Genomic DNA, 23,465 nt, shown 5'->3' with positions numbered 1-23,465 from the left:
CCCAAGTTCTGTGGACCAAGGCCAAGCTTGACTCCCAACCCTGACCAAGATACCATGGCCTTTGGTGCCAGGCTGGAATTAAGTCCATGTTGTTAGATCTTCTGATATTTCAAAAGAGGAACAAGAAGAAGCAGAGGAGGAGGAATAGGACGAAGAATTTTTTAAAGCCCCATGTGGACTAAACAGAATATATCTATAGCTTACTCTGGGCGCACTGTCTGCCACTTTTAGAGCTTGAGGAATAGAATAGACATGTGAATACAACTGTGGGGGAGGCATACCGGGGCACATGGAATGGTGGGTTGGGTTATAAGAAAGCATCTGGCAAGAGTGGATGGGCTGGGATCAGAATGTAGAAATCTCCCAATGACCATGCTGGAGGACAGCATCTCAAACGTTAGAGTGTGAACGCATCACCCAAAATGATGCTAAAAAGTTTGAGGCTCTCCTGGAGACAGTCCCAGAGCACAGAGCGCTTTGGAACAGGGGAGGATTCAATGGTAACAATAGCTCATGAAGAGAGACCAGAAGATAGGTTAGGGGCCACAGGGATCCAGCGGAGGGTAGGAGCCTTGGGGGCTCCCCAAAGGCAGTGACCCCGCTCTTTCTGAAAGGAAGCTGGCCTTAAGCCGCCCATACCATCTCTCTCCTAGTTACGTTGGAAGAAGGGGCCGTTCCCCGCGGGTACTTTAGGGACCCTGTTCCAGCCAGCGAAATCGGGAGGGGGTGTTGTTCAAGGACCTGCAGGCGCAGCAGCGGCTAGAACCCTTAAAGATCCGAGGGCTACGTTTCTGCTCCCAGACTCTGTGCAGGCGCCCACATCCCACCCCGGGGCGCTGAACTAGGCACATCCCCCTGCCATTGCGACCGCCTCCGTGGAGATCGAGAGCAGAGGCTGCGGTCCCCGGCGGCTCCTGCACAAGTTCTCCCACCCCCCACCCCGCGAGCCTTCTTTGTTCTGATTCTTATCCGGGCCGGCAGGGCACCCAGGACGCGTCTCAGTTCCTCACGGGAGCGCTTCCTCCGAGGCAGGGGGATGGGACGGAAGGGGAAGATGCCGAAACCCGGGGATCGCAGAGCGGGAAGAATGGAGGGTTCCTCCGCTCCTGGACAGGACCTAGCGATGCCCGTATCGACTGCCAATGCGGGCTTGGAAGCCTCGGAAGAAAGGTGACTTTCAGGTGCCCCACCTAGCTCTGAGCCCCACCTTACGGCCGGTCAAGGGGACAGAGCTCAGGGGACGCCCCTTCCAGGTTGGGCGGAGACAGGAGGTGCAAACCCCCAGGCTGAAAGTAAACACGCGTAGGGCCTATTAAAGGCGCTTCTACCTTCTCTCGCTTCTGCGGTATCCTGCCGCCTGGCCACAGAGAGCGCCCTGGCTGACTTCATCGCGAGAACTTGCCGGGCCCCTGGGCGTGGGCTCGCACGGCGCAGCCGCAGGGGCTCCTGCAGGTGACGCAGAGGCGCAACGCCCGTTGGCGGTTCTTTGGGGCCCGCTTATTGGTCCGAAGTGCCCTCGCCCCACCCCTTCGGTCGACCAATGGGCGGAGGTGGGGGGTGTGCCCTTGAGGCGAGCTGTCGCGGCGCGGGGCTCTCTCCTCCGGTTCTGCGCTGAGACCCCCGCTGCTTCCGCCACCGCCACGGCTGCCGCCACCGCCACAGCTGCCGCCGCCGCTGTCGCGGTCGTCCCTGCCCGTCCTGGCTTCGGGGTGCTCCCCGCACGGTGAGACTGCTCTTCCTTCCGCCACCCCCCGGTTCCGCCCCGCTCGCGGAGATCCCCTCCCAGCGGAGCCGCTGTTCTGGGTAGTCGGTGCCTGCGACCCCATCCGGCTGGGGCTGTCGGGCCCGGGACAGGGTTCCGCTGTCTGGCCCGGAACGGGGAGGGCTCCCTGGCATCTGAGCTGGGGAGATGTCAGGCCGTAGGTCCGCAGGTGACCGTTAGGTGGTAGAGCTGGAGTGCTTTCCACGGGGCGCTGTCGGGGGCACGTGTGACACAGTGAGGGCGGGGGCCAAATGGGGTCAGCGCCGTCAGCAGCTCCGCGCCCGCCCTCCACTGTCATCGCCTCAATGTGTGACCTTGGACGAGTAGCCTCTGAACCTCGCGTGGCTCGGCACCTTCAGGGAGGAGGGCTGTGATGTCGGAAATTACGGGCTCCCGAGACTACAGCGTCAGCAGAGATGAGGGTGGGAACGGCACAGGATTATGAGGAACAGAGCCGACGCCTCGCAGCCCGGGAGGAGTGTGATGGGGGGGGCGTCCAGACTCCTCTGTCCCCTTAGAAGATGAGGATGGGGTGGGGATGGGGGCGCCACACCCACGGGGATGGAGGCGGGAGAGGGTACAGATTCCTATACCCAGGCCCCTGATGTCTCTGGGAGCTTGGCCACCACCTCCCCTTTGTCACAGAGCAGGAAAGGTTCGTTTAGGTTCTGGACCAGTGTTCCTGTTAGTGAGCAGGAACCCTGGTGGACTAAGAAGGGTGGGCTTGGGTTGCCTTTCCTCTTGAACCTTGGCCTTGGGAAGTGTGGGTAGGGCGTTTCTCTGCTCAGGGAGTTGAAGAAGGTCAGAGGCAGCTGTCACCCGCTGGACCTGGCCTGGCCTCTACTAATTGGGGCCTGGGTGGGGCAGGCAGTCTGGAGGCTAGAGGGGTCTGAGCAACCTCTAGCTGGGGGTCTGAGAGGTTGTGGGGAGATGCTGGGGAGAGGAGGGCAGCACTTCTTGGGGAGAAAGGAGGGTGGGAGATGGTGGGGAGTCCCTTCCTCAGTTCACCCCTGTTCCACCCATTCTTTTTTTTAATTGATTAATTAATTAATTTATGGCTGCCTTGGGTCTTCGTTGCTGTGCGTGGGCTTTCTCTAGTTGCGGTGAGTGGGGGCTACTCTGTCGTTGCGGTGTGCGGGCTTCTCATTGCCATGGCTTCTCTTGTTGTGGAGCACCGGCTCTAGGTGTGCGGGCTTCAGTAGTTGTGGCTCACTGGCTCTAGAGTGCAGGCTCAGTAGTTGTGGTGCACGGGCTTAATTGCTCTGCGGCATGTGGGATCTTCCCCGACCAGGGCTCGAACCCGTGTCCCCTGCATTGGCAGGTGGATTCTTAACCATTGGACCACCAGGGAAGCCCTCCACCCGTTTTTAAGAGAGAGAACACCCATACTTATCCTTGTAACTTTGGCCTGCTGGAGGGAGGAGAAAAATGGGGTCATATCCAGTCTGAGTTGATGTAAAACTGTCACAACCACTCCTGACCTTCAGCCTTGCCTTTCCAGGCCTTGTTCTAGGTATGTGGGCCCAGTCCTATGTCAGGTCCTGGAGTCAGCAGGTTAGTGTGGCCTCAGTGGGTGCTCTTTTTACATGCTTGAGCTTTGATGAGAGGCTTCTGTGGGACCGAGTGCTTAAGCCAGGACTGAGTCCTAGGCTGGGGTGGGGAGGGTGGAAGATTGTAGAGTTCCTGGCTCAAAGTCCTTGAACAGGTTGAGAATGGGGATTAGGAATGAATGAGAAACGAGGCCCCAAGAAGCATGTTCCTAGCCACAAAGCAGAGGACAAGCTGGGGCTGGTCCTGCGATGCCTGGGGTTTGGGGACTGCAGAGACGTGCTGTGGGGATGCAGCTGTGAGGTACAGGGCAAGAGGGTGGCAGGTTCTGGAGCTCCACTTTGCCATGGACAGATTGTCTTTAACCGTCCCTTCAGCCTTGGGCCCCAGTGTGGGACAGCCTGGAGTAGCAGCTAGCACTCTGTGTTCAGGGCAGGAATCTAAGGGGCTGAGAACTCTGGGTTCCTGTGTAACTGTCCATCTGTCCATTTGCCCAGCTGCCATTTCCCTGTCCTGCTCCTTGTGCCAGAGGCGCCCCTGGGCCTGACTGAGCCCTGCCCTGGGTAGGATAACCTCGAAGCAGCCTTTCTCTCTAAAGCTGAGAGGGATCTGAGCTGGGAGCTCTGTTTCCCAGAGAGAAGGTTCCGCCAATTTCCCTGAGATTAACTGAGAGCTGAAGGAGTCCCTGAAGGCCCTTGTTCCAGCTTCCCAGCCCTCCCCATCCTGTAACTCTGTGGTACCACCCCTGACCTGTTAACAGCCCATCTAAAGGTGGGGGTGTCTTTTTTTGCTCGAGTGGGATGTATATTCTTCACATCTTCGTTATGAGTCCTTCTGGTTGTAGGGCATAGTGGGCTCCCAGCAGTCTGCCCTCTGGCAATCCCTGGAGACCTGGTGGGGAGGGGAAGGCAGGATGAAGGAAGGGAGAGGGAGGCCCCTCAGCCCTTGAGCTGTTTTTCTTTTTCTTATATATAATTTATTTTTGGCTGCCTTGGGTCTTCGTTGCTGCACGCGGGCTTTCTCTAGTTGCGGCGATTAGGGGCTACTCCTGAGGTGCACCGGCTTCTCAGCGTGTTGGCTTCTCTTGTTGCAGAACCTGGGCTTTAGGCGCACGGGCTTTGGGAGTTGTGGCTTGCGGGCTGTAGAGCGCAGGCTCAGTAGTTGTAGTGCAGGGGCTTAGTTGCTCCGCAGCATGTGGGATCTTCCCGGACCAGGGCTTGAACCCGTGTCCCCTGCGTTGAAAGGTAGATTCTTAACAATTGCACCACCAGGGAAGTCCCTTGAGCTGTTCTCTGAGAAGACTGAAGTCCCTGTGGCCCACCCTGAGGGCCATTCCTGACTGTTCCAGGATTGGCCTGAAGTGCCTCTTTGATGCTGAAATTGCTGTTGCTTCAGAAACCAGTCCTTTGGGGGATTTGTTCTGCAAAGGTGGGGGTGGAGTGGGGAGCATTGTCACAGAACTTCAGGCACCAGCTGCACCAAACCCACTGAGGAAGAGGCCATTGCTTATTTCTGTGTTGCAGATGAGGAAACTGAGGCACAGAGACACGGAGTAACTTTGCCATGCAGCCTGAATTTAAATCATGGTCTTGACCATCACCCTGCTGCCTCTTGGGGGCTGTGCCACTTGGGCCACGATCAAGACTTGGCTGGCACAGGAGGAGGCCTGGGGTTTCAAGGGGGCCTAGTGGTTCCCTATGGACACACCTGTCGCAAGAGGAGGCCCGATGCCATCTCCTCCCGATTCTGATGAAGAATTGTGTGTGGACGAGAGTCTGGCTCACAGGGGACAGCGACCAGAGAGGCTTTCTGCTGGGAAAGGAGCTTTTTCCAGCCGTCTCTGAGCCCCTGAAGTCACTTGCCTCTTCACTCTGCGTTCTCATTGCCCAAGGGTTACAAGGCAGTGCCTGAGTGCTTGCTCTGTCCTGAGCTCTGGGCAGTGCAAGAGACGCAGGTCCGGCCCTCAGTGGACTTTCCATTTCAAGGTTGAGGGGGCAGGTAACAGCTGATTGTGGCCAGGCTAGAAGATGCCCATCGGGGGGGCCCCACTCTGAGATGGGGGGAAGGGAGTGCCCTCCAGGGCAGGGGTTGGCTTAAAGAATGAGGTGGGGCGTTCCTCTTCTGAGAGCCTCTGGGCCCTGGTGCCACATTTGCCTAGAGGGCCCAGCTGAGGCCCATGCTTTGGCTCCACTTAGTTTGGTCATTCATTCATTTAACAAATATAAACTGAACACAGCTGCTCCCTGCCAGGTGCTGGGCTGGATGCTGGGAACACAGCGTTTGGCAAAAACACAGTCACCGCCCTTGTAAGGTGGGGGACATAGATATCAAATGATCCCAGAAGTGAGAAAGGGGATCCTTTTTGAAGATTTTCAGGCCTATCCTGGGATGGGCAGTGGTGGGATGGGGTTGTGCTACGTTGAAAAACGTCCTCTGGAGCTGAGACCCAGGCTGGGGTGTGGATGGGGGGCAGGATTGTTCCAGGCAGAGGGGATGGCCTGGGTTAAAGCAGGCAGGCAGGCAGGCAACAGGCAATGGACTGGGGAGGAAGACAGGGACCGGACCCTGTGTGTACTGGGGTTTTATGAAGTGAAGAGAGTTTTATGAAGAGCCCCAGGAGCCTTTGCTTACCAGCCACTGTTTAAGAGTTTCATCCAGGCCTCCCAGGAAATGTCCTGGGAAATGGGGGCCTCTTGTCATTTCCCCTGGCTGCAGAGGTGTGGCTGGAGCAGCCTCTGCCCAAGGTAGAAGGAGGGTCCCCTTGCTCTTGGCCATGTTTCACATGCTCTGAGTCCACAGCTTCAGGGGGTGGCTGGAGTGGGTAGGGTAGGGCAGGCTTCTCTCCAGGGGCCAGTCTCTCTGGGACAGCTAGGCATTCCAGGGCTCAGACGCTGCCCTTCTGGGAGTGACCTCAGAGTACTCACCTGGGGCTGTTTCTGCCCTGGCCGTTCCTGCATTCCTGAGACCCAAGCCTTGCCTTTCCCTGTACCTCCTGAGGCCTCATATGTGGGCTTCTGGTACCCAGGCTGTTTGCCCTGCCCTTGAGGCCAGGCTTGAGCCTAGGTGGACTTCTTTTGCATTGGGCAGTAGGGAGGGAGGTGAGGCCTGCTCTCAGGGCAGCTCGGCACCTGGGGGGCCTCAAGGTTATGCCCTCCACAGGCCCAACTCTGAGGCCACCCCCAAGTTGGCTAGTCTCTTCATTCCCCGGACTAGCCAACGTCGTTCACTTATCTCTACTTTAGTGTGTATCTCTGACAGATATGGACATATTTCTCTATGTAATCCAATTCCATTATCGCACCTAACTGATCAGCTTTTATTTCTTAATGTCATCTAAGATCCAGTCCCACTCGTTATTTCCCAATTATCCCCTAAATGTCTCTTTTTTAGAGATAGTTAGAAATCCCCTACCCCATTTATTTTTCTTCTTGAAACTGACGTGGTGGAAAAAACGAGGTCAGTTTTCCCATTCTTGGTCTCTTTGTGTGTTAATTTAGAACAGCGGTTGGCAAAGTTTTTCTGTGAAGGGCCAGATAGTAAATATTATAGACTTTGTAGGCTATGTGGCCTCTGTAGCAACTACTCAAAGTAGTTTTGCTTTAGTGCAAAAGCAGTTTTAGGGAATTCCCTGGCGGTCCAGTGGTTAGGACCCAGCACTTCCACTGCCAGGCCCAGGTTCAGTCCCTGGTCTGGGAACTAAGATCCCACAAGTATCATGGCAAGGCAAAACAAACAAACAAATTAAAAAAACAGAAGCAATTTTAGACAACACGTAAACAAATGAGCACGGTTGTGTGCCAGTAAAACTTTACAAAAAACAGTGGCAGCCCCCACAGGCTGTAGTTGGCCCATCCCCTATCTAGAACCACCTCCCTCCTTTATTTTCCTTCTTACAGTTTGGAAAAAAATTAGGTCAGTTGTCCGGTAGAATATCCTGCCTTCTGGGTTTGTCTCCTTGCTTTCTCGTGGAGTCATTTATTCTGCTGGCCTCTTGTGTTTTTGGTAAGCTGAAGTTGGAGTTCTAGGGGCTTGTTAGACGCAGGTTAGACATTTGGGATGGGGCTGCCCTGTTAGTACTGCTGTGACTTGGTGCTGCCTACATCAGTAGGCATCAACGTGTCCAGTTGTCCCACTCTGAGTGAGAGGAGATTGCCTAATGCAAGACTGGCTGATGTCACATCCCTTCATTGCAAACTCGTTCCCTTTAACCCTAGGTCATCTGTCAGTGGCACTTGCGCATATGTGACCATCCATTTCAACCTTTGCCTTACTGGTTTAGCACCCACTGATTAGTGCTGCTCCTAGCATTTGTGTTTTGGGGGTTGCAGAATTATTTAGCAGTTGGTCATTCCTTTGTTAAAGAAGAGCTGTCCTTTAACCACCAGGGCAAGTTGGTTATAGGAAAGGCCAAGAGAGAGGCTGAATTAGTTCTCTATATTGCCAGTTTCCACTAGAGAGTTAGGGCATTGCTACTGTCAGTAGTGACAAATGAGGATTTGGGTTTGTTTGTTTTGCTTCCTCCCATTTTTTGTAATCTCTGTGAATGCTCTGATTTTATGTAATTCCATCTGTTTCCATCAGTTGCACTTATTATTCTTTTTGATGCTGAGATGGTCTCAGCCCAGTCTTTCAGAGGCCTGGCTGCTCACACAGGCTTCCTGGAGGCGCCTCCCACAGTCTCTGCCCTGAGGCTGCCCTTGGGGAGCTGAGCTGGGAGGCCAGCCGGATAGTAATCAAGCCAGAGTCTGAATGGTGGGTTTCAATGGACGGCAACCCCTTCATGGGTATCTGTTCTGTATATGGCCCTGACTGATCACTCGGAGGGAAAACTCTGAAGACATGTTCTATTATGTGAGCCCCCATATTTGCCCCCCTCCAAGCATACTGTTAACTCTGACCTGGACCCACTTGTGCAACGTGAATACTGTGGTCTCTGGATGTAGGATGGTACAGCCTGTGTGTCTGGGATGGGCCAACCTTTGGGTCACCAGCACCAGAGCTAACCCCTGGAAAGTGCCAGTGAAGTCCCCTTCCTTTGCTGGTTGCCTCTTCCCACCAGCCTTAGGTGGGCTGGGCACAAGAGGCTTGTGCTGGTGCTTTGGCACCCAGAAGCTGCAGCTCAGTACATGCTGGCCAGGCCCTGGGTCAGTAGTGTGTCAGGCAAGGGTGAGGGCTCTTGGTGAATGTGGGGAGGGGGTGGAGGAGTCGGGGGGCAGAAGCCCCCTCTGATAGGGGGGTGCAGGTACCACTTGGGCTACTGAGAGCAGCAGGGGTTTGGGTCCTTCCTAAAGGGAACTCTCTGCTCTCCCCTAGCCACAGGCCCATTGGTGACCCTGACCCCTGCCCTCCCCACTCCCCATGCATCAGGCTTCTGCTGGTGTCCCTGGAGCATGGGAAGCTGCTGAGCTTGACCAGTGGTGTCTGGCAGGAGCTGCGTGTCTCACCCTGTGGCAGGGAGGGCATCCATGGCTGCAGCCAACAAAGGTGAGTGCCTGCCTGGTCTGGTGGGGTTTGTAGCATCTTCCAGCGGGCCCCGGTGGGAAGGGGCATTGCTGCATGTGGGGCCTGCATTGGCTGTGAGTGTGTGTGTCTGTCTGTCTGAATGTGAGGTACTAATTACATTACACCAGTGTTTGTTCTGGGGACACCCAAGCCAAACCCGGGGACCCCTGCTGGACCCCTGGGTGAGCATTGAGGCTGCTGAGGTGGGTAGGGCCACAGCAGGTTGTGTGGAAAGGAATTTGGGTTTCATTCAGAGTCCAGAAGTGCTCATAGAAGGTTTTAGGCAAGAGAGGCCTGGTAGGATATATGAGGGTCAAGTCTCGGGGGCTCAGCAGGGAATGTGAAAATGCCAGGCTGGCCCCCTGGCCCTCCACTGAGTGTGCAAGAACCCAGGCAAGGGCTGGCCCAGGCCCTCCCACTGAAAGGACTCTGGGTAGGGCTCTTGGGAGCGCTAGGGGCTGTGGGGGTCAGAGAGGATTGGGGTCATGCTCTTGGCAAGATGGGCCTCTTTCAGCCTTAGCCTCCTCCGGTGCAGGCCCTCAGCCCAGTTCCCACGCTCTGCCTGCCTTAACTCCCTGACTTCCTGGCCTTGGAGAACCTGACCCAGCTGGAGGCAGCCGTGGACCATGTGAGGGGTTAAGCAGAGGAGGGAAATGCGCCTCTGGGAGGGGTCCTGGAGGCTCCCCTGGGTTCTTCCTTCTTACCTGCCAGTGATCAGTGATGAGGTTTAGAGGCAGCTGCGGCCCCTCCTAGGAGGGCTGAGTGTGGTTTTTGACCCTGTTTGTTTCTCCGACTCCCAGGCAGGTCCCATAGAGCCCATTTCTGTCTCTGCCCTTCTCCCCTCTCAAGTTGGGTCAGCAGGAGGGGCAGGCAGGTGGCCTCACGTACTGACAGACTTGGAAGTGGAGAGCCCAGAGATGGGGAGCTTGGCACTGTGAAGGAGAGCATGGGGCAGGGTATCCTGAGGACTGGGGCTGAGTCCTGCACTGCTTGGTGTTTGGAGTCGGGAGGACTGTCTCTTCCCCGTTAGCCCCATTCCCTCTAAGTGAAGGGTCACATTAGCTAATCCCTGAATCCCACCCCCCCAAACCCGCTCTCAGGATAAGTATTTTCTGTGGGAGGACTGAGCAGGTAGGGGCAGGTGGGAGCCTCAAGCCTTTGATCGCCAACTGTCCAGTAGGATGTGGCCTAGCCCAGCAGTGGATGCTGGATGATGTGAAGGGCAGTTGCAGAGGGCGGGGAGGTGACATGGTGGAGTAGTTTACTGGGATAGGTGAAGGCAACAGCCCTGGTAGCCCTCCCCCACTCTCTTTGTAGGCAGTAAGCCCAGAGTCCGGAGTATCCGCTTTGCGACAGGCCATGATGCAGAAGGCTCCCAGAGCCATGTCCACTTTGATGAGAAGCTGCATGACTCTGTGGTCATGGTCACCCAAGAGAGCGACAGCAGCTTTCTGGTCAAGGTATGTGTGCATCTTCCCCACCACCCCGCCCCCATCATGAGCCTCATTCCATCTGTCTTCTCCCTGGCCCTGCCTGGCTTCCTGAGCCTGTTCCATTTCCTCTAAGTTGGCTCCATAGGCACATCTTTGTCCTTCCCTGGGCTTTGGTTTCCCCATCTGTAAAATGGGAAGTGTGAGACTGTGGTAAGATGAGTGCACTGAGGACAGGGGTCCCCAACCCTCAGGCCACGGACCATTACTGGTCCATGGCCTGTTAGGAACCAGGCCACACAGCAGGAGGTGAGCAGCAGGCGAGTGAACGAAGCTTCATCTGTATTTACAGCCGCTCCCCATTGCTCGCATTACCGCCTGAGTTCCACCTCCTGTCAGATCAGTGGTGGCATTAGATTCTCATAGGAGTGGGAACCCTACTGTGAACTGTGCATGCGAGGGATCTAGGTTGCGTGTTCCTTGTGAGAATCTAATGCCTGATGATCTGAGTTGAAGCTGAGGCGGTGATGCTAGTGCTGGGGAGTGGCTGCAAATACAGATTATCATTAGCAGAGAGGTTTGACTGCACAGAGACCATAATAAATCAGTTGCTTGCAGACTCATATCAAAACCCTATCAGTAAGTGGCAAGTGAAAACAAGCTCAGGGCTCCCACTGATTCTTCATTATGGTGAGTTGTATAATTATTTCATTATATATTACAATGTAATAATAATAGAAATAAAGTGCACAATAAATGTAATGCACTGGAATCATCCCGAAACCATACCCACCCCACCCCCACCCCCTGGTCCGTGGGAAAATTGTTTTCCACAAAACCAGCCCCTGGTGCCAAAAAGGTTGGGGACCACTGACTTAGGATGTTGCTTGAATGGGAGTGGAGCTGTTGTTATCATCGGCATCACCCCAACCGTTGCAATTGGAAGGCAGCTGTCAAGGCTGTGGTGTCACAGGCCTTGGTTCAGGTCCAGGCCTGCTATCCTGGCTGTGACCTTGGGCAGGTCACCTCAGTTTCCCTTCTCTGAAGTAGAGACAATTTATACCCCAAAAAGTTGGAAATGGAAGGATGTATGTATGTCACTCAGGTGTAAGGCTAATTATGCTAATAACGAGGTGTGAGTTTCTTTTCTCTGCCAAACCTCTGGCTGATTCAGGCTCTTTGCAGTAGTATTTATCACCCCCATGTTTTTCCCCTCTCCTCCTCTCTTTGTGGCCACATCTCATACACTCTTGGCTCCTCTGCTGCTGGGACACACACAGTTGGATCCCACATCCACTTTGGAGGGGCAGGAGGACGTCTCTGGAGGGGATGGATTGGAGGGAAACAGGGACTGAGGCCCTCAGGTTGGACAATAAATCAGGGCTCCAGAGTTGAGCCCTGGAGGGCATGGTGGTGAGGATGCAGGATGGTGTCTGGTTTATTGATATCACCCTGAGGAGGGGCCCAGAGTCATACCTGTTTGCCCAACTCTAAAACCCTTGCTCTTCCTCCAAGAGCTGACAACTTCCCCAAGAGAATAAATATAATTAACCCAAACTTTCAAAAATAGCTCCCTGCCTCCCATTGCAAAATCCATTCATGTAATTAGAGAAAATTTGGAAGATAGAGAAAACTATAAAGAAATTTAAAAGTACCCGCAATCATACTATCCAGAAATAACTACGGTTAATATTTTGATGTGTGTTATTCCAGTTTCTTTTTTAGCTTTGTTTCCAAAAATGAAAAACTGGTATCACAGTGTACACACTGTGTTTTGCTTGCTTCTGTTGTGAACCATCTCCTGATGGTTTCCACGAGATTTTACAACTGCCTGGTATTCCACTATATGTATCATCATTGATTTAGCTGGTTCCCTATTCCTGGTTTTACAGTTTTATACTGTTATAAATAGAACAGTGATGAGTATTTTTTTTTTTTGCACATCTCTGAGTATTTCCCCTGGAAAATTCTGCAAGTGATACAGCTGGATCACAGGGTCACCATTGGCAGGTACAGCCAGAAAGTCCTCTTGAGAGGTGTGCCCTCTACCAGCAGAGTATGGGGGCCACAGGGACTGAGCTTTATCATGCAGTGACATCACCTGATCTCATTGAAAGGCTAATTGCTCCCCCAAAGGACAGGGCCATCCATTTCCTGAAACTGAACAGGAGTGTGTGTGCATGTGAGCTGTGGATACAGCATGCACCCCTGCACCTCCTGGACTGGCACTCCAGTCAGCCTACCTGTCCAACAGCCACCCTGGCCTGTGACCCTTCACATGACTGGAGTTTCCAAGGATGGCCAAGCTCTGTGTGTGAACAACAGAAATTGCTTGGGCTGTGAATCAGGGCTGTTGGACACAGTGAGCCTTTGAGTGGGCGGGCAGGAATCCATGTTCACGTGCCAGCAGGGTGGTCCGGAGCCCAGGCTCCATGGCTGGTGCCAGTCTTGTGGGCCAGCTTTGGACTGACACAGCTGGTCTAGTGTCTGTTTTTCTAATTCTGTCCCATCCTCCATCTTGTGCTATCTGTGTTGCCTGGTGGCCCCACCATGACTAGAGGACCAGAGTCCCTGGGCTATTGGCTCTGGCCACATGCTGGTAGTGGTGGGAGCAGGTGGATGGCCTGTGTCGTGGGGCTTTGAGCCTCCCCTGTGGGCAGTGGCTGGTGCTTTGCTGTGTACCACGTGTGGCAGCAGTAGCCAAAAGGTCCAGGGAGGACTATACCCTGACCACACTGTGGCCTTCAGCCAGTCATTTCCTAGCTTCCATTTCATCATCTATAAAATGGCCACCAGGGAACTTCTGGGCTCATGAGACAGATGCTGAGGAGTGTGTGGGCCAAGCTGTAGGGATGGGGTCCTTGGAGAAAGGGCCTGGAGCTACCCGGCCAGGGGTGTGGACCAACTGGATTGATGGAGGGAGTCAGGTTCCCCTGGGATTGTCAAGGAAGCAAGTGTAGGGCCCCACAGGATCATCAGTGGCACAACCTGGGTGGGCCCTGGGGGAGACTGTAAGTGAAGGTGCCTCCTTCCCCCACCCCTCCTGCTGCAGGTTGGCTTCCTGAAGATCCTGCACAGGTATGAGATTACCTTCACTCTGCCCCCAGTGCGCAGGCTGAGCAAGGAGGTCCGAGAGGCACCTGTCCCCAGCCTGCACCTCAAGCTCCTCAGCGTCATGCCCATCCCAGAAGGTGCGTACCCTGCTTGGGGTGCTGGAAGCCTGCCCTCCTCCAGCAGGACCTGGGTGTGAGTGGGAGTGAGAGCATGGGGTACTTCCTTCCCACATCTAGGGCTGATGGGCAGCTTAGCAATCAGGGGGCATGATGCCTCTTTATGGTCTTGCAGTGTGGCACCTTGGCAGGTCCCATGCCCCAGGCCCCACTCCCTGGACAGAAGTCCATGGGCTCACACAGTTGGCCTATGTCTGCTCATTGCCTGATAGTTACCTTAATGGGACAGTGGGAGCCACTGAGGAACTGGCTCTGGGCCTCTAGCCCTCCCTCTGCCTGTACCTCAGGAAAAAGCTACTGGAACCTCAGGGACTCTGGGCAGCTACTTCCCATCACCCGCCAAACCTGGGCTTGGGCTTGGGGCTGCTTCTCTATACCCTGCCAGCTTTAGTGCCTCCCCTTCTCCCAAAGGCTAGGGTATCAGTTTCACCAGCCCCAGCTTCATTTTCATTTCCCTCTACCTCCACCTAATGACCTCACCCTCAAGTGGATTGAGCAAGCCCCCTCAGGCCTCTTGCCACCAGATCTGCTCAAGCCCTGCCCTGCCCTCCTTTCCCCTCCCCATCACCCTCTCTCCTTGCTTGCCTTTTGGGGAATCCCACCTCTTGGAAGCCTGAGTTTGACCTCTGGCCTGCAGGCAGAGGCATGTAGAGCTCAATGAAGAATGGGAAGTTCCTGAGACCCATGCGCCCAGCCCTGGGGGTAGGGTCCTGGGCCATCCTTGCTCCTCTGGAGGTCTTGGTGGTGGGTGGGGGCCAGTGAGTGCTGGGGGGTGGAGGCGGGAGGCCACAGAGGTGCTGATCGCCCGGGCAGGTTACAGCATCAAGTGTGAGTACTCAGCGCACAAGGAGGGTGTCCTCAAGGAGGAGATGCTGCTAGCCTGCGAAGGTGGCACCGGAACCTGCGTGCGCGTGATGGTGCAGGCGCGCGTAATGGGTGAGAGCTCGAGGCCCGCGTCTGCCTAGAGGAGGGAGGCACCAACTTGGCTGCAAGGAGTTTCCACCCTCCTTGAGTCTGACAAAGGGATCCTTGTCCCGGCCCATCCCCAACCTCCTTGGTGGGTGCCTTTCTCCCCATCCCCTAGCAGAGCCGGGAGGGAAGGTAGAGGAGTCCCCTTGGAGTGGGTGGGGCCAGGGTCCAGCCTGGCATACTGACTTGTCACCTGCCTTGCAGACCGACACCATGGCACACCCATGCTGCTAGATGGTGTCAAGTGCGTGGGTGCTGAGCTAGAATACGACTCAGAGCACAGTGACTGGCACGGCTTCGACTGAGGCCCTCGCCCCCACCTGCCTCGGGGCCTCTCAGCCTTAAACCCCACCTCGTCTCCTCAAATGCTGCGTGATGGTGTGGCTTCCTCACCCTTCCCAGGGATGGGCATGGAGGTGGGGGTCCAAGGGCCTCCAAGCTGGAGCCTCGCCCACACCTCTCACCTCATTTGTGCCACCTCCCTGCCTCTCCAGCATCCTCCTCTCCCACTTCCTCCTCTGTGTGCCTCAGTCTCCTGCTGGAAGAAATGGGCTGAGCCCCCAAGGAGGCTCTCTGAGGAGGGATGGAGAGGGCCTGGGGTGGGTTCTACCCACCCCCCTACCCCAAGCCATAGGGGCTGTAGCCAGGGCCTAGGAGAGGAGGGAGCTGGCTCTGTGATGTAGCTGTCCCCATTACTGCTGCTGTCGTCTTGCTTTAGCCACCTCTCCTGTCCCCTCCCTCTTTCCCACTGCCGTCCATGGTGAGGAGGAGGGAGGTGCAGTTCCCAATCCCTACCCCCCCAGGTCTGTGTTACTTGGTTTTTAAACAACTGGTTGGGATAAAACCCTAAAGAAATAAAACTTCTAGTGGATACCAGAGGCCAGCAGGATTTTTGTTCTCCAGGGCCCTGAGAATGCCCAATCCTTTACAGAAGGGCCAAGGAACAGTTTTGGCTCAACTCATTGTTTTTGGAGGCAAGGTCACTTTGTGGTATTACAGCACCTGGCCCCAAAAGAAGTATGCACAGGGGGTGACATTTTAGGCCTGGGAATAGTTGCCAAGACAGTTAGAGTTTGGATGGGGAGGGGCCTTCTGCCCAGGTCAGAGAGAGGTCTTGTGGAATGGGGCGTTCAGTTTGGGAGGCTTGACCCAGAGACAGCAGCACCCCCTTCTGGTCAGTTCCCAGCCCCAGGCACAGCTGAAAACCTCCCTTTGCAGATCCCAGCCCCTCTCCACTACTCCACTATTAGGGTCCCCTCTTGTGAAGTACCAGGAGGCTCTAGCTTCACCTTGAGCATAAATGCTTTATTGTCACCTTAGGGTTCTCAGGCAGGTGGAGCTGTTGCATATCATGGGAGGGCAGGTACACTGAGCTGATGGCAGAGCTGCAACTAGTGCTCCCTCTGTCCTCCCTACCCTCCCCCCACTCTGTGGCTCGATGGAGTGCAAGTGGGTTATTCGTAGGCTGCCCCTGGGGCCTTCTCAGATAGAAAGGAAAGGCCCCCCCCACATGTGCCCCCACATCCCCCTCATAAGTGCCTCGCCCTGTACCCTTCTCATAGTCTGTTACTGCTCTTTCTACAATTAACATTCATACTTGGGTGGTCAGTACCACACCCAGGACCCTTTCCTGTCAGTTTCCAGTCCTTGTCCTGTCTGGCTCCCTAAACAGGCTGAGTCAGTCAGTCAGTGCACTCTGCCCTTCAGGCCCAGGCCCTGCACAACCTCCTTCCTCTTGCTGCCCCACCTGTAGCTGCACCCCCACCCCCCCACTCCCATCCCGGACCCCAGTTCAGACCAGGGCTCAAGTCTTCTGGTGCATTCTGCTTTCAGGATCATGTGCTCCCTGTGGGCACGCCGTCTTACAAACCTCTTTTAAGTCTCCTTGACCTCAGTCCTTGGCAGGGCCCTTCAGCCTTCCAGTCAGCGGACCGGGGCCCAATCCCAAAGCCAGAGTTTCTGGATATGTCCCCACCCATCCTCCTGTGACCTCCCCTCCCCTCACCTCCTGGGGCAGGATGGTGGGGAATGGGGCCGGTTGGTCCGCCTCAGCCCGCTCCCCAGGCCCTGGGCCAAAAGAGAGTTCAGCGGGGCCGACGGGGGCTGGCACTGCGCCCTCAATTGGAAAGAAAGTCGATGGCGGCGCGCACGGAGCGATTGGTGCTGACGTCGACGGCAGTGACCTTAATCTCGGTGTCGCCAAACTGCATGGCAGTGCGGATCTCGCGGCGGCTAGGGGGCGCGCCGGCGGCATGGGGGCCTCCCTCGGCGGGCTCGAGCTCTAGACTGAGCGCGCCGCACTTGCGCACGCCTGGGTCGGTGATGAAGCGCGCGTCCTCGGCGGCGCAGCAGTACAGGTTGATAAGCACGCGCCGCTGGCCTGGGCGCGCTGGGCAGTAGCTGCGCAGCACCTCCTCGCCCAGGGCCACCGACTGCTCGGCGGCCACGAAGCGCTCGAACACGTCGGTGCACCAGCGGCGGCCGTCGCGAACCAGCAGCTTGTCGGGCGGGGGGCGCCCAGCCACAAAGCGGTTGAGCACGCCCACGCCGTAGGTGAGCGGCGAGCGGCGCACCCGAACCACGCCCGGAGCCTGCCCGAAGAGCACCGCGCCCTTTAGGATGGTGAGGCCCACGTCGTGCGGAACCACCACGCGGAGGCCGCGGGCACCCAGTGCTCCCTGCACCGCGTGCTGCAGCACGGCAGACTCTGCGAAGCCGCCCACCAGGAACAGCAGCTTCACGCCCTGCACTTCGGGGCGTGCCAGCAGCGCCTCTGCGGTACAGGAGTGAAGGGTGGGGGTAAGGAGGAGGGACGGGGAGTGGGCCACTGAGGCCACCACTGAGCAGCCACTGGTGCCTCTCCTCTGCCTGCCTGTATCCTCGGGCAACCAGAAACTAGTCATTTCACTATAAAACGGTAGCCTGGTTCTCATAAAGAAAAACACCGGGCACTTTCATGAGGGCCCCTGGCAATCTTTATGGGCTCTGCTTCCCCACCACACTGTGGAGGGCTTAAGATAAGGGTCTGCATTTACACATATTAAATGCCTACTACGTGCAAGACATCGCACTCACTCTCTAGATACTTCAGCTCATTTAAATCCCTGTGATAACAGTTTGGGGGACCTAATACTATCACCCATTTGGGGAAACAGGCACCAGAGGTTCTTTAACCTGGCAAGACTGCACATTTTCCTGCCTATCTTAATCCCCACCACACTGCATCCTCCAGGTATTCCAGATGATTCTGGGTCTCATTCCAGTGTATGGATATGGGGAGGTTTCCAGGCACTAACAGGGTAACATATTCCCGCATCTGGGTGTGTATGTTGAGGTGAATGAAGGACCCAGGCTCAGGTGCTCACCTATGTGCTGGATGATCCCGCTGACCGTGGGCTGAAAGAGGTCGTTCATGGCCTCACAAGACATCCTGAGCATCCCCTGTGAGGACCACTTCACGAAGTTCACGCTGTAGGTGTTGGAAGGAGGCACAGGCCCATGGGTCAGGGTCCCGGGTGCCACCCCTATTCCAGGCTGAAGTACCTGGGCACTGACGGCACATTATGTGTTGTGCCAGGCATACTTTCAGGGCTTTAGACGCAGGTCTGTTCCAGGTCCAGGCATGAGGTCCCAGGAGAGGAGCCTCCCTTTGCCTCGAGCAGAGGAACCCAGACCCATTGGCTAGCGTGCGTGTGTGTGTGTGTGTCTGTCTGTCTGTCTGTCTGCAGGGAATGGGAAGAGGTAGATGTTGGCCTTTCCCCAGGCTCAAGATTCTCGCCCCAGTTTGGGCTGCTGATTCCAGCTGGGGTACTCATGCCCCTCCCCCTGCCTCCACCGGGGCTGGCATGATGTGTGCGTGGGACAGATAAGGTGGAGCCCCTACTCCCCCCTGGGGCCCACACCTTCCCCTGTAGGTGCGGTCCCCCGGCCCACCTGCTCCTGCGCAGGGCTGTCTCCACGTTGTGGCCTCGCTGCTTGCGGTAGAAGTCAATAAACGAGAAGGGCAGCGAGATGTTGAGCGCTCCCGAACGGTGTGGGCCTGCGGTACGTTTGCGGGCCTCGAAGGCTATAGTCAGATCCACCCAGGCTGCTGGGCGTTGCCTTTTGAAGGTGGCGATGAAGTCCTCGCCGAAGATGCGGCCCAACAGCTGCTCGAAGGCCAGGTCCACGCCCACCGCGCCACAGGGGCCACCTTGGGTAGGGCAGGGGAGGAAGGGGGCGTCAGTGCCGACTCCGCCGCCAGGGGGCGTTGGCGGGCCAGGGCGGTCTGGGTACCAAGGGCGCTGCCTGGCTACTCACCAGATGCCTTGTAGAGCTCCTTGAGGGTGCCATGGGGCTGCTCCAACTGGTGCACGGTAAGGTCCACCGTGCCTCCCCCGCAGTCTGCCACCACGTAGCGGTCTCCTACGGGGGCGAGCGTGAGCACACACTCGTGGCACCTTCAGCTCTGCGCCCTCTGCAGACTCACCCAGCCTCCAGCCCTGCCCCAGGTCCTGAGCCCTGTCTGCGGGTCCATGGGGGTTAGGGTTGAAAGGGGCTTCAGGTGCTTGAGGGTCACCAGGTAGGAGCACAAGGTGTGGGGGAAAATGGTCCCAGGATTCTGCAACTCCATCTGCAGAGAACCCCCCAGGGGAGTTGGGGGTTAGGGGCATGGCTGTGAGTGGGGGTGGGAGTGCAGGTGACTGAGGGGAACTACCAGGTTAGGTACAGCTGAAAGAGTTGGAAGGGGCAGGGTTCCTAGGGGCTAGAGCTGACTTCGGGAATGTTCCCCCCACCTTCAGTATACGGTGCCCCACAGGGCCCAAGGAATATCCCTCCATCTCCCCTCCCCCACCTGCTTGCATCTCAGCCCACAGTTCTCCGACACCCGACTCCACCAGGAACGTGCGGCTGTGGCGGGACCTTCGAAGCTGCTCTCGGGCTGGGTGTTGAGGGACAGCAGGACAGTGAGGTTAGAAGGGGTGTCTCAGCTACCACGCTCAATGCCCCGCGTCCTTCCACCAACGCCCTCCATGAGCATCTGGAGCAGCCAGTGCTCCTGAAACTCCTGCTCCACTCCTAACTGGGAGAGGGCAATGCTGAACCCCAAAGGGTCCAGAGAAACTGAATGGGGTAATCTTAGGCACTGTAACCAACAGCTAAGGGGGAGTATTTCTGGCTGCAGGACCTTCCCTTAATCCAGAAGGGCTCAGGCCATGGCAAAATCAGAATTAAGAAGGTCTGAAGGAGCTGGGGATGGGGTGGGGGGAGGTCCTGGGACCTCTCCCTGTCATGGGAGATGGCATCTGAGGGGATGATGAAGGTTGACCATAGCTGTCCCAGTTCCTGGTCCTGGCAGCAGGAGCTTGGGGCTGATGGGGGAGTGGGGAGGACAGCTGATGTGCCAGGAGGGGAGGGAAAACTGATTCAGTGGCTGTTTAAGGGGCAGCTCCTGAAGACCTCCACCTTCAGCTCAGGGTACCCTTTGTCAGTACCTAAGCACCTCTCCCCAGGGTAGGCATCGCTCTCCCACTCTCAGATTCAGGGCTGGGCTGAGTCCTACCGTCCTCTGACAGTGCTACTCTAGGGCAAGGTGTAATCTTCAGCGCCTGCCTCCAAGGCCACCACTGGGCAGTACCCCTGGGGGTGGCTCACCCTGACGGAAGCTGGAATCAATGGAGCGGCGCTCGCCCAGGCGCCCACTGCCTGGAGCTCGGCTGCTCAGGTCCACGAGCTGGTGCAGACGCAGCTTGCGGCAGTAGACAGAGGCGGCCTCAGGCTCCAGGGCGATGAGTAATTGCTCTGCATCCTCTCTCGACACCAGTCCGGCCTGAGGATGGGTGGTTGGCAGGGTTGGGGAGCATCATGGGCCAAACATCACACTGAAATGGCACCTCAGGGCAGGCAACCGGGGGCCTGTGGGGCTCCCATCTCCTCTGGATTATACCCCACCCATGCTAAGCTTCTCAGGCCCCTCCATGCTGCACAAATTTGGAGCTGTCTCACAGCCACCCTGTGACTAGGCTGGGGAGGGGCATGGCCATGGCCAAGGATGCCATGGTGTTGCCCAGCAGGAAGAGACCCTAGACTGAGTGAAAACCTAGAGCACCTGGGATCTGCCTCCAGGCTGCCCAAGGTGTCCCTGGGCTGCAGCAAGGTCCCCTTCACAGATGCTGGTTTGGCCAGCTAAGCACTGGCTGAGGGGGTTAGTGGAGACTCCAACACAGTGTATTGGGGAGGGTGGGTATAATGGCCAGACCATCAGTCAGAGGGGTGGGGGGCCCCTTTTGGCTTACTGAACCCTCTTTCTCCACTGGTGATAGACAGTGGCTATGGGCCTCCCCACTCTTAGGAGAACTTTGTTCTCAGGGAATCTGATATAGGAGGAAAGAAACTTTAACTGAAATTTCAGGCGCCAAGGCAAGGCAGTATGACCAGGTGGGGGATGGGGATGGGTGGGTATTGAAACTCCAGCCTGTTCTCAGCTGACACTCAGGGAACAGTGTGGGAGGAAGCAGGGTGGGTAAACCAGCAGGGGGCCACTGGTGTAGGAGGTGTTTCTTCTGGCTGGGCACAGCCATGCTTTCATCCTGGTCTCTGCAGGGGGATGCCCACTGGCCTCAGGGTTAGCTCCTTCTAGAGACAAGTGTAGGCACCTGCGGATTTGACAGCTGTGGCATGCCTGGCCCAAAGTTGTGTTTGTGGGGGGTTGGGGGTCCTGGTATCTTCCATGGGAAGGTGTACTGGAATTCCTGAGATCCCTTTTGGGGATCCTAGGGTGTCCACCAAGGCCTCAGGTTCATAGGCAGGATCAAACAATAAGCCCCCCTCCAACCTCCCCATTTCCACTTGAGAGGGGGGTGCCTGAGCCGTCCCCCTTTCTCCAGACCTTTGGGCACCTCTTATGGTAGGAAGACCAGCAAACATTGGCCAAACTCGCCTCCCTTCATAGTTTCATAGTCCTATTTCCCCTGCTCAGTGGTTGGGGCTGTGGTGAAAATACTGATGCTGGCTGAAGTGGGTGTTCTTGGTGTCCTGCCCAGCTACTGTGAGTGTTGGCTGCTATTGGCTCACCGCTGCCCCTTTTCTGAAGAACTGCCCTCAGCTGAATGGGAACCGCCTCACTTGGAGGGGCTTTCCCCAACTTCCCCCAGTAACCAATGACAGACTGATAAGGATGGACAAAAAGCCACCCCCCGCCGCCTCCCTGTGGCCAACACCACAGTACATTCTCCCTCTAGAGCTCTCCATGGGATCAGGCTGAGGCTAGACTCCAGCTAAGACCACATCCTTGCTCAACTCTTTCTTGTGTCCTGCTTTCCTCACTCCCCTTTCTCCTGAGAGTCCTTGCAATAGACCACATGCACCAGAATCCCCATCTTGGGCTCTGCTTCTAGGAAACCTGCCCTAAGACACTGTTTAAACTGGCCTGGGCTGTGTCTTTTGTCCCTCTGCTCTCTGGTCCTGGTGGCCCACCCCCTTTCCTGGTGGCAACAACCCTCCAAAATGGCCAGCAGGGTGGGGCTGGCAGTCTTTACACAATGGCTCTGTGGTCCCAAGGATGGTGGGTGAATGAGGGTATGGGCCCTGCCCGGGGCCCTCCCAACCAACGTCCACAGCTCTGAGTGCACACTCTCACCAAGTAGGCAGCCTCTCGCATGAACTGCTTAGCTGGCTGTTTCCAGATGGCCGGCACTGTCAACACCCAGCGCACAGTGTCCTTCTCTGGCAGCGATGGGCACTGGTCCCTCAGCTCCTGGAGCAGGAGGGGGCAGTGAGGGGAATGGCTGGCTTGGTTTGCGGGGAGTGTCTTTAGCCTCTGGGAGCTGGAGGAACTAATCAGGCCTCAGGAGGAACTTCCCAGCTAACTTGGAATCCTAACACCCCCTTCCCCACTACCACCACCTCCCCAACACCTGTAGGGTTGATGCAGGCTCTACCAGATAGAAAGGCAGGGGACTGGAGAAGATGACCTCTGTCTTCTACCCATTGGATGGACAGGGGATGGGCTGAGGGGAAAGGATGGACCTGGGGGCCCTCCACCCCAGTAGGCAGGGATGGGGCCACAGCGCACCTGAAGGGCATGCTCCTTGAAGAAGCGCAAGGCATGGGCGAACACCTCCAGGGCAGGCATTTTCTTTCCATTTACCGCTTCTAGCTGGGTCTTCAAGGTGAGATCCTGGCAGGGACACAAGGTGACTCTGCAGGAGGCCGTAGCTCTGCCTCCATTTCCTGACAGCCTCTTATACTCACCCCATTTCCTGGTGCTCCTCCTCTTTGGCACTGTCCCACTGTGGCTCTAATCTCACATTAGTTCTCTCCCCAGCCCTTCTCTTTACCCTATCTTCACCCCTTGGTCATGCCTCCATCCCTTACATTCAAGCTCCGCCTCCTTAGCTACTCCTCCACCAGTCCCCTCCTCACCTTTTAGCTTTACCTACCCTCCATGAGGCCTCCCTCTCCGTTTTTCCTCCTAGCCCTGCCTCCCTGGCTGGAGCTGGGCCCTGAGCCAGAGTGTGACTCACAGTGGCACTGTGGATCTTCATCTTGAACTTCTCAAAGTAGAGCCAGTCACGAGCCTCCTCAGGGTCCAGATCGTGGTAGTAATCACGGGCTGTATAGCCAAAACTGTGAAAGGCACCCTCTGGGGTCAGCAGCAGGCAGGTGGGGGTCTTCTGGTGGGCCACACCTGGGTCCCCGCCCTCCCATTTCCTGTGGAGGCAGATAGCTGTCAGTGTGGTCAGCAGTAATCCTCCCTTTCTGGGGTTGGATGCTGGCTCTGGAACCAGCTGTGTGACTTTGGGCAGCTCACTTGGCTTCCCCAAGCCTCAGTCTTTCCATATGTAAAATGGGAATGATAATAGTACCTACCTTTTAGGGTTCTTGTGAATATGGTGCTTGGCATCCACTTAAATCTCCATAAACGTTGCTCATGGGATCCACTCTATCCATGGGGCCACGGGTCCCATCCGACATCTTCAGCTTCTGATCCCTTCCATGAAGTATACCATTGGACCTCACCTCCCTTTTTTTTTTTTTTTTTTT

General features: G+C 56.3%; 2 protein-coding genes across 6 annotated transcripts in view; one reads left to right on the top strand and one right to left on the bottom strand.

The window, feature by feature from the left end:
* Positions 1-1,603: 1,603 nt before the first annotated feature.
* ADISSP (adipose secreted signaling protein) lies at positions 1,604-15,316 on the top strand. Its single transcript, XM_007465415.1, has 6 exons — positions 1,604-1,723; positions 8,678-8,794; positions 10,130-10,272; positions 13,295-13,433; positions 14,286-14,408; positions 14,646-15,316. The coding sequence occupies exons 2-6, from the start codon at positions 8,776-8,778 to the stop codon at positions 14,744-14,746; spliced, it is 525 nt and encodes a 174-aa protein (XP_007465477.1). The 5' UTR covers positions 1,604-1,723; positions 8,678-8,775; the 3' UTR covers positions 14,747-15,316.
* A 409-nt stretch (positions 15,317-15,725) lies between these two features.
* The window catches only part of HSPA12B (heat shock protein family A (Hsp70) member 12B), an 18,110-nt gene continuing 10,370 nt past the window's right edge, over positions 15,726-23,465 (bottom strand). The window contains exons 5-13 of one of the 5 annotated variants that reach the window (XM_007465411.1): positions 22,946-23,132; positions 22,495-22,599; positions 22,060-22,176; positions 20,076-20,250; positions 19,276-19,362; positions 18,741-18,845; positions 18,375-18,633; positions 17,807-17,910; positions 16,060-17,214 (exon numbers count right to left, since the gene is read on the bottom strand). In XM_007465411.1, coding sequence (XP_007465473.1) covers positions 16,559-17,214; positions 17,807-17,910; positions 18,375-18,633; positions 18,741-18,845; positions 19,276-19,362; positions 20,076-20,250; positions 22,060-22,176; positions 22,495-22,599; positions 22,946-23,132 — 1,795 coding nt within the window. In that variant the 3' untranslated portion in view covers positions 16,060-16,558. Of the gene's footprint in view, positions 17,215-17,806; positions 17,911-18,374; positions 18,634-18,740; positions 18,846-19,275; positions 19,363-20,075; positions 20,251-22,059; positions 22,177-22,494; positions 22,600-22,945; positions 23,133-23,465 lie in introns of all 5 variants that reach the window. The other 4 variants (XM_007465412.1, XM_007465414.1, XM_007465410.1 and 1 more) reach the window with 4 other exon arrangements.

This window comes from Lipotes vexillifer, unplaced genomic scaffold, assembly GCF_000442215.2.
Source record: "Lipotes vexillifer unplaced genomic scaffold, Lipotes_vexillifer_v1.1 scaffold875, whole genome shotgun sequence".
NCBI lineage: Eukaryota > Metazoa > Chordata > Mammalia > Artiodactyla > Lipotidae > Lipotes > Lipotes vexillifer.
Note: the sequence above shows the minus strand (reverse complement) of the source record. Positions and strands in the feature narration are given on the sequence as shown.

Excerpts from the sequence above, each read along its gene's own strand:
- ADISSP (XM_007465415.1), top strand. Across the intron at positions 13,434-14,285 it reads CGTCATGCCCATCCCAGAAG|GTTACAGCATCAAGTGTGAG; the intron begins GTGCGTACCCTG and ends TCGCCCGGGCAG. Across the intron at positions 14,409-14,645 it reads GGTGCAGGCGCGCGTAATGG|ACCGACACCATGGCACACCC; the intron begins GTGAGAGCTCGA and ends CCTGCCTTGCAG.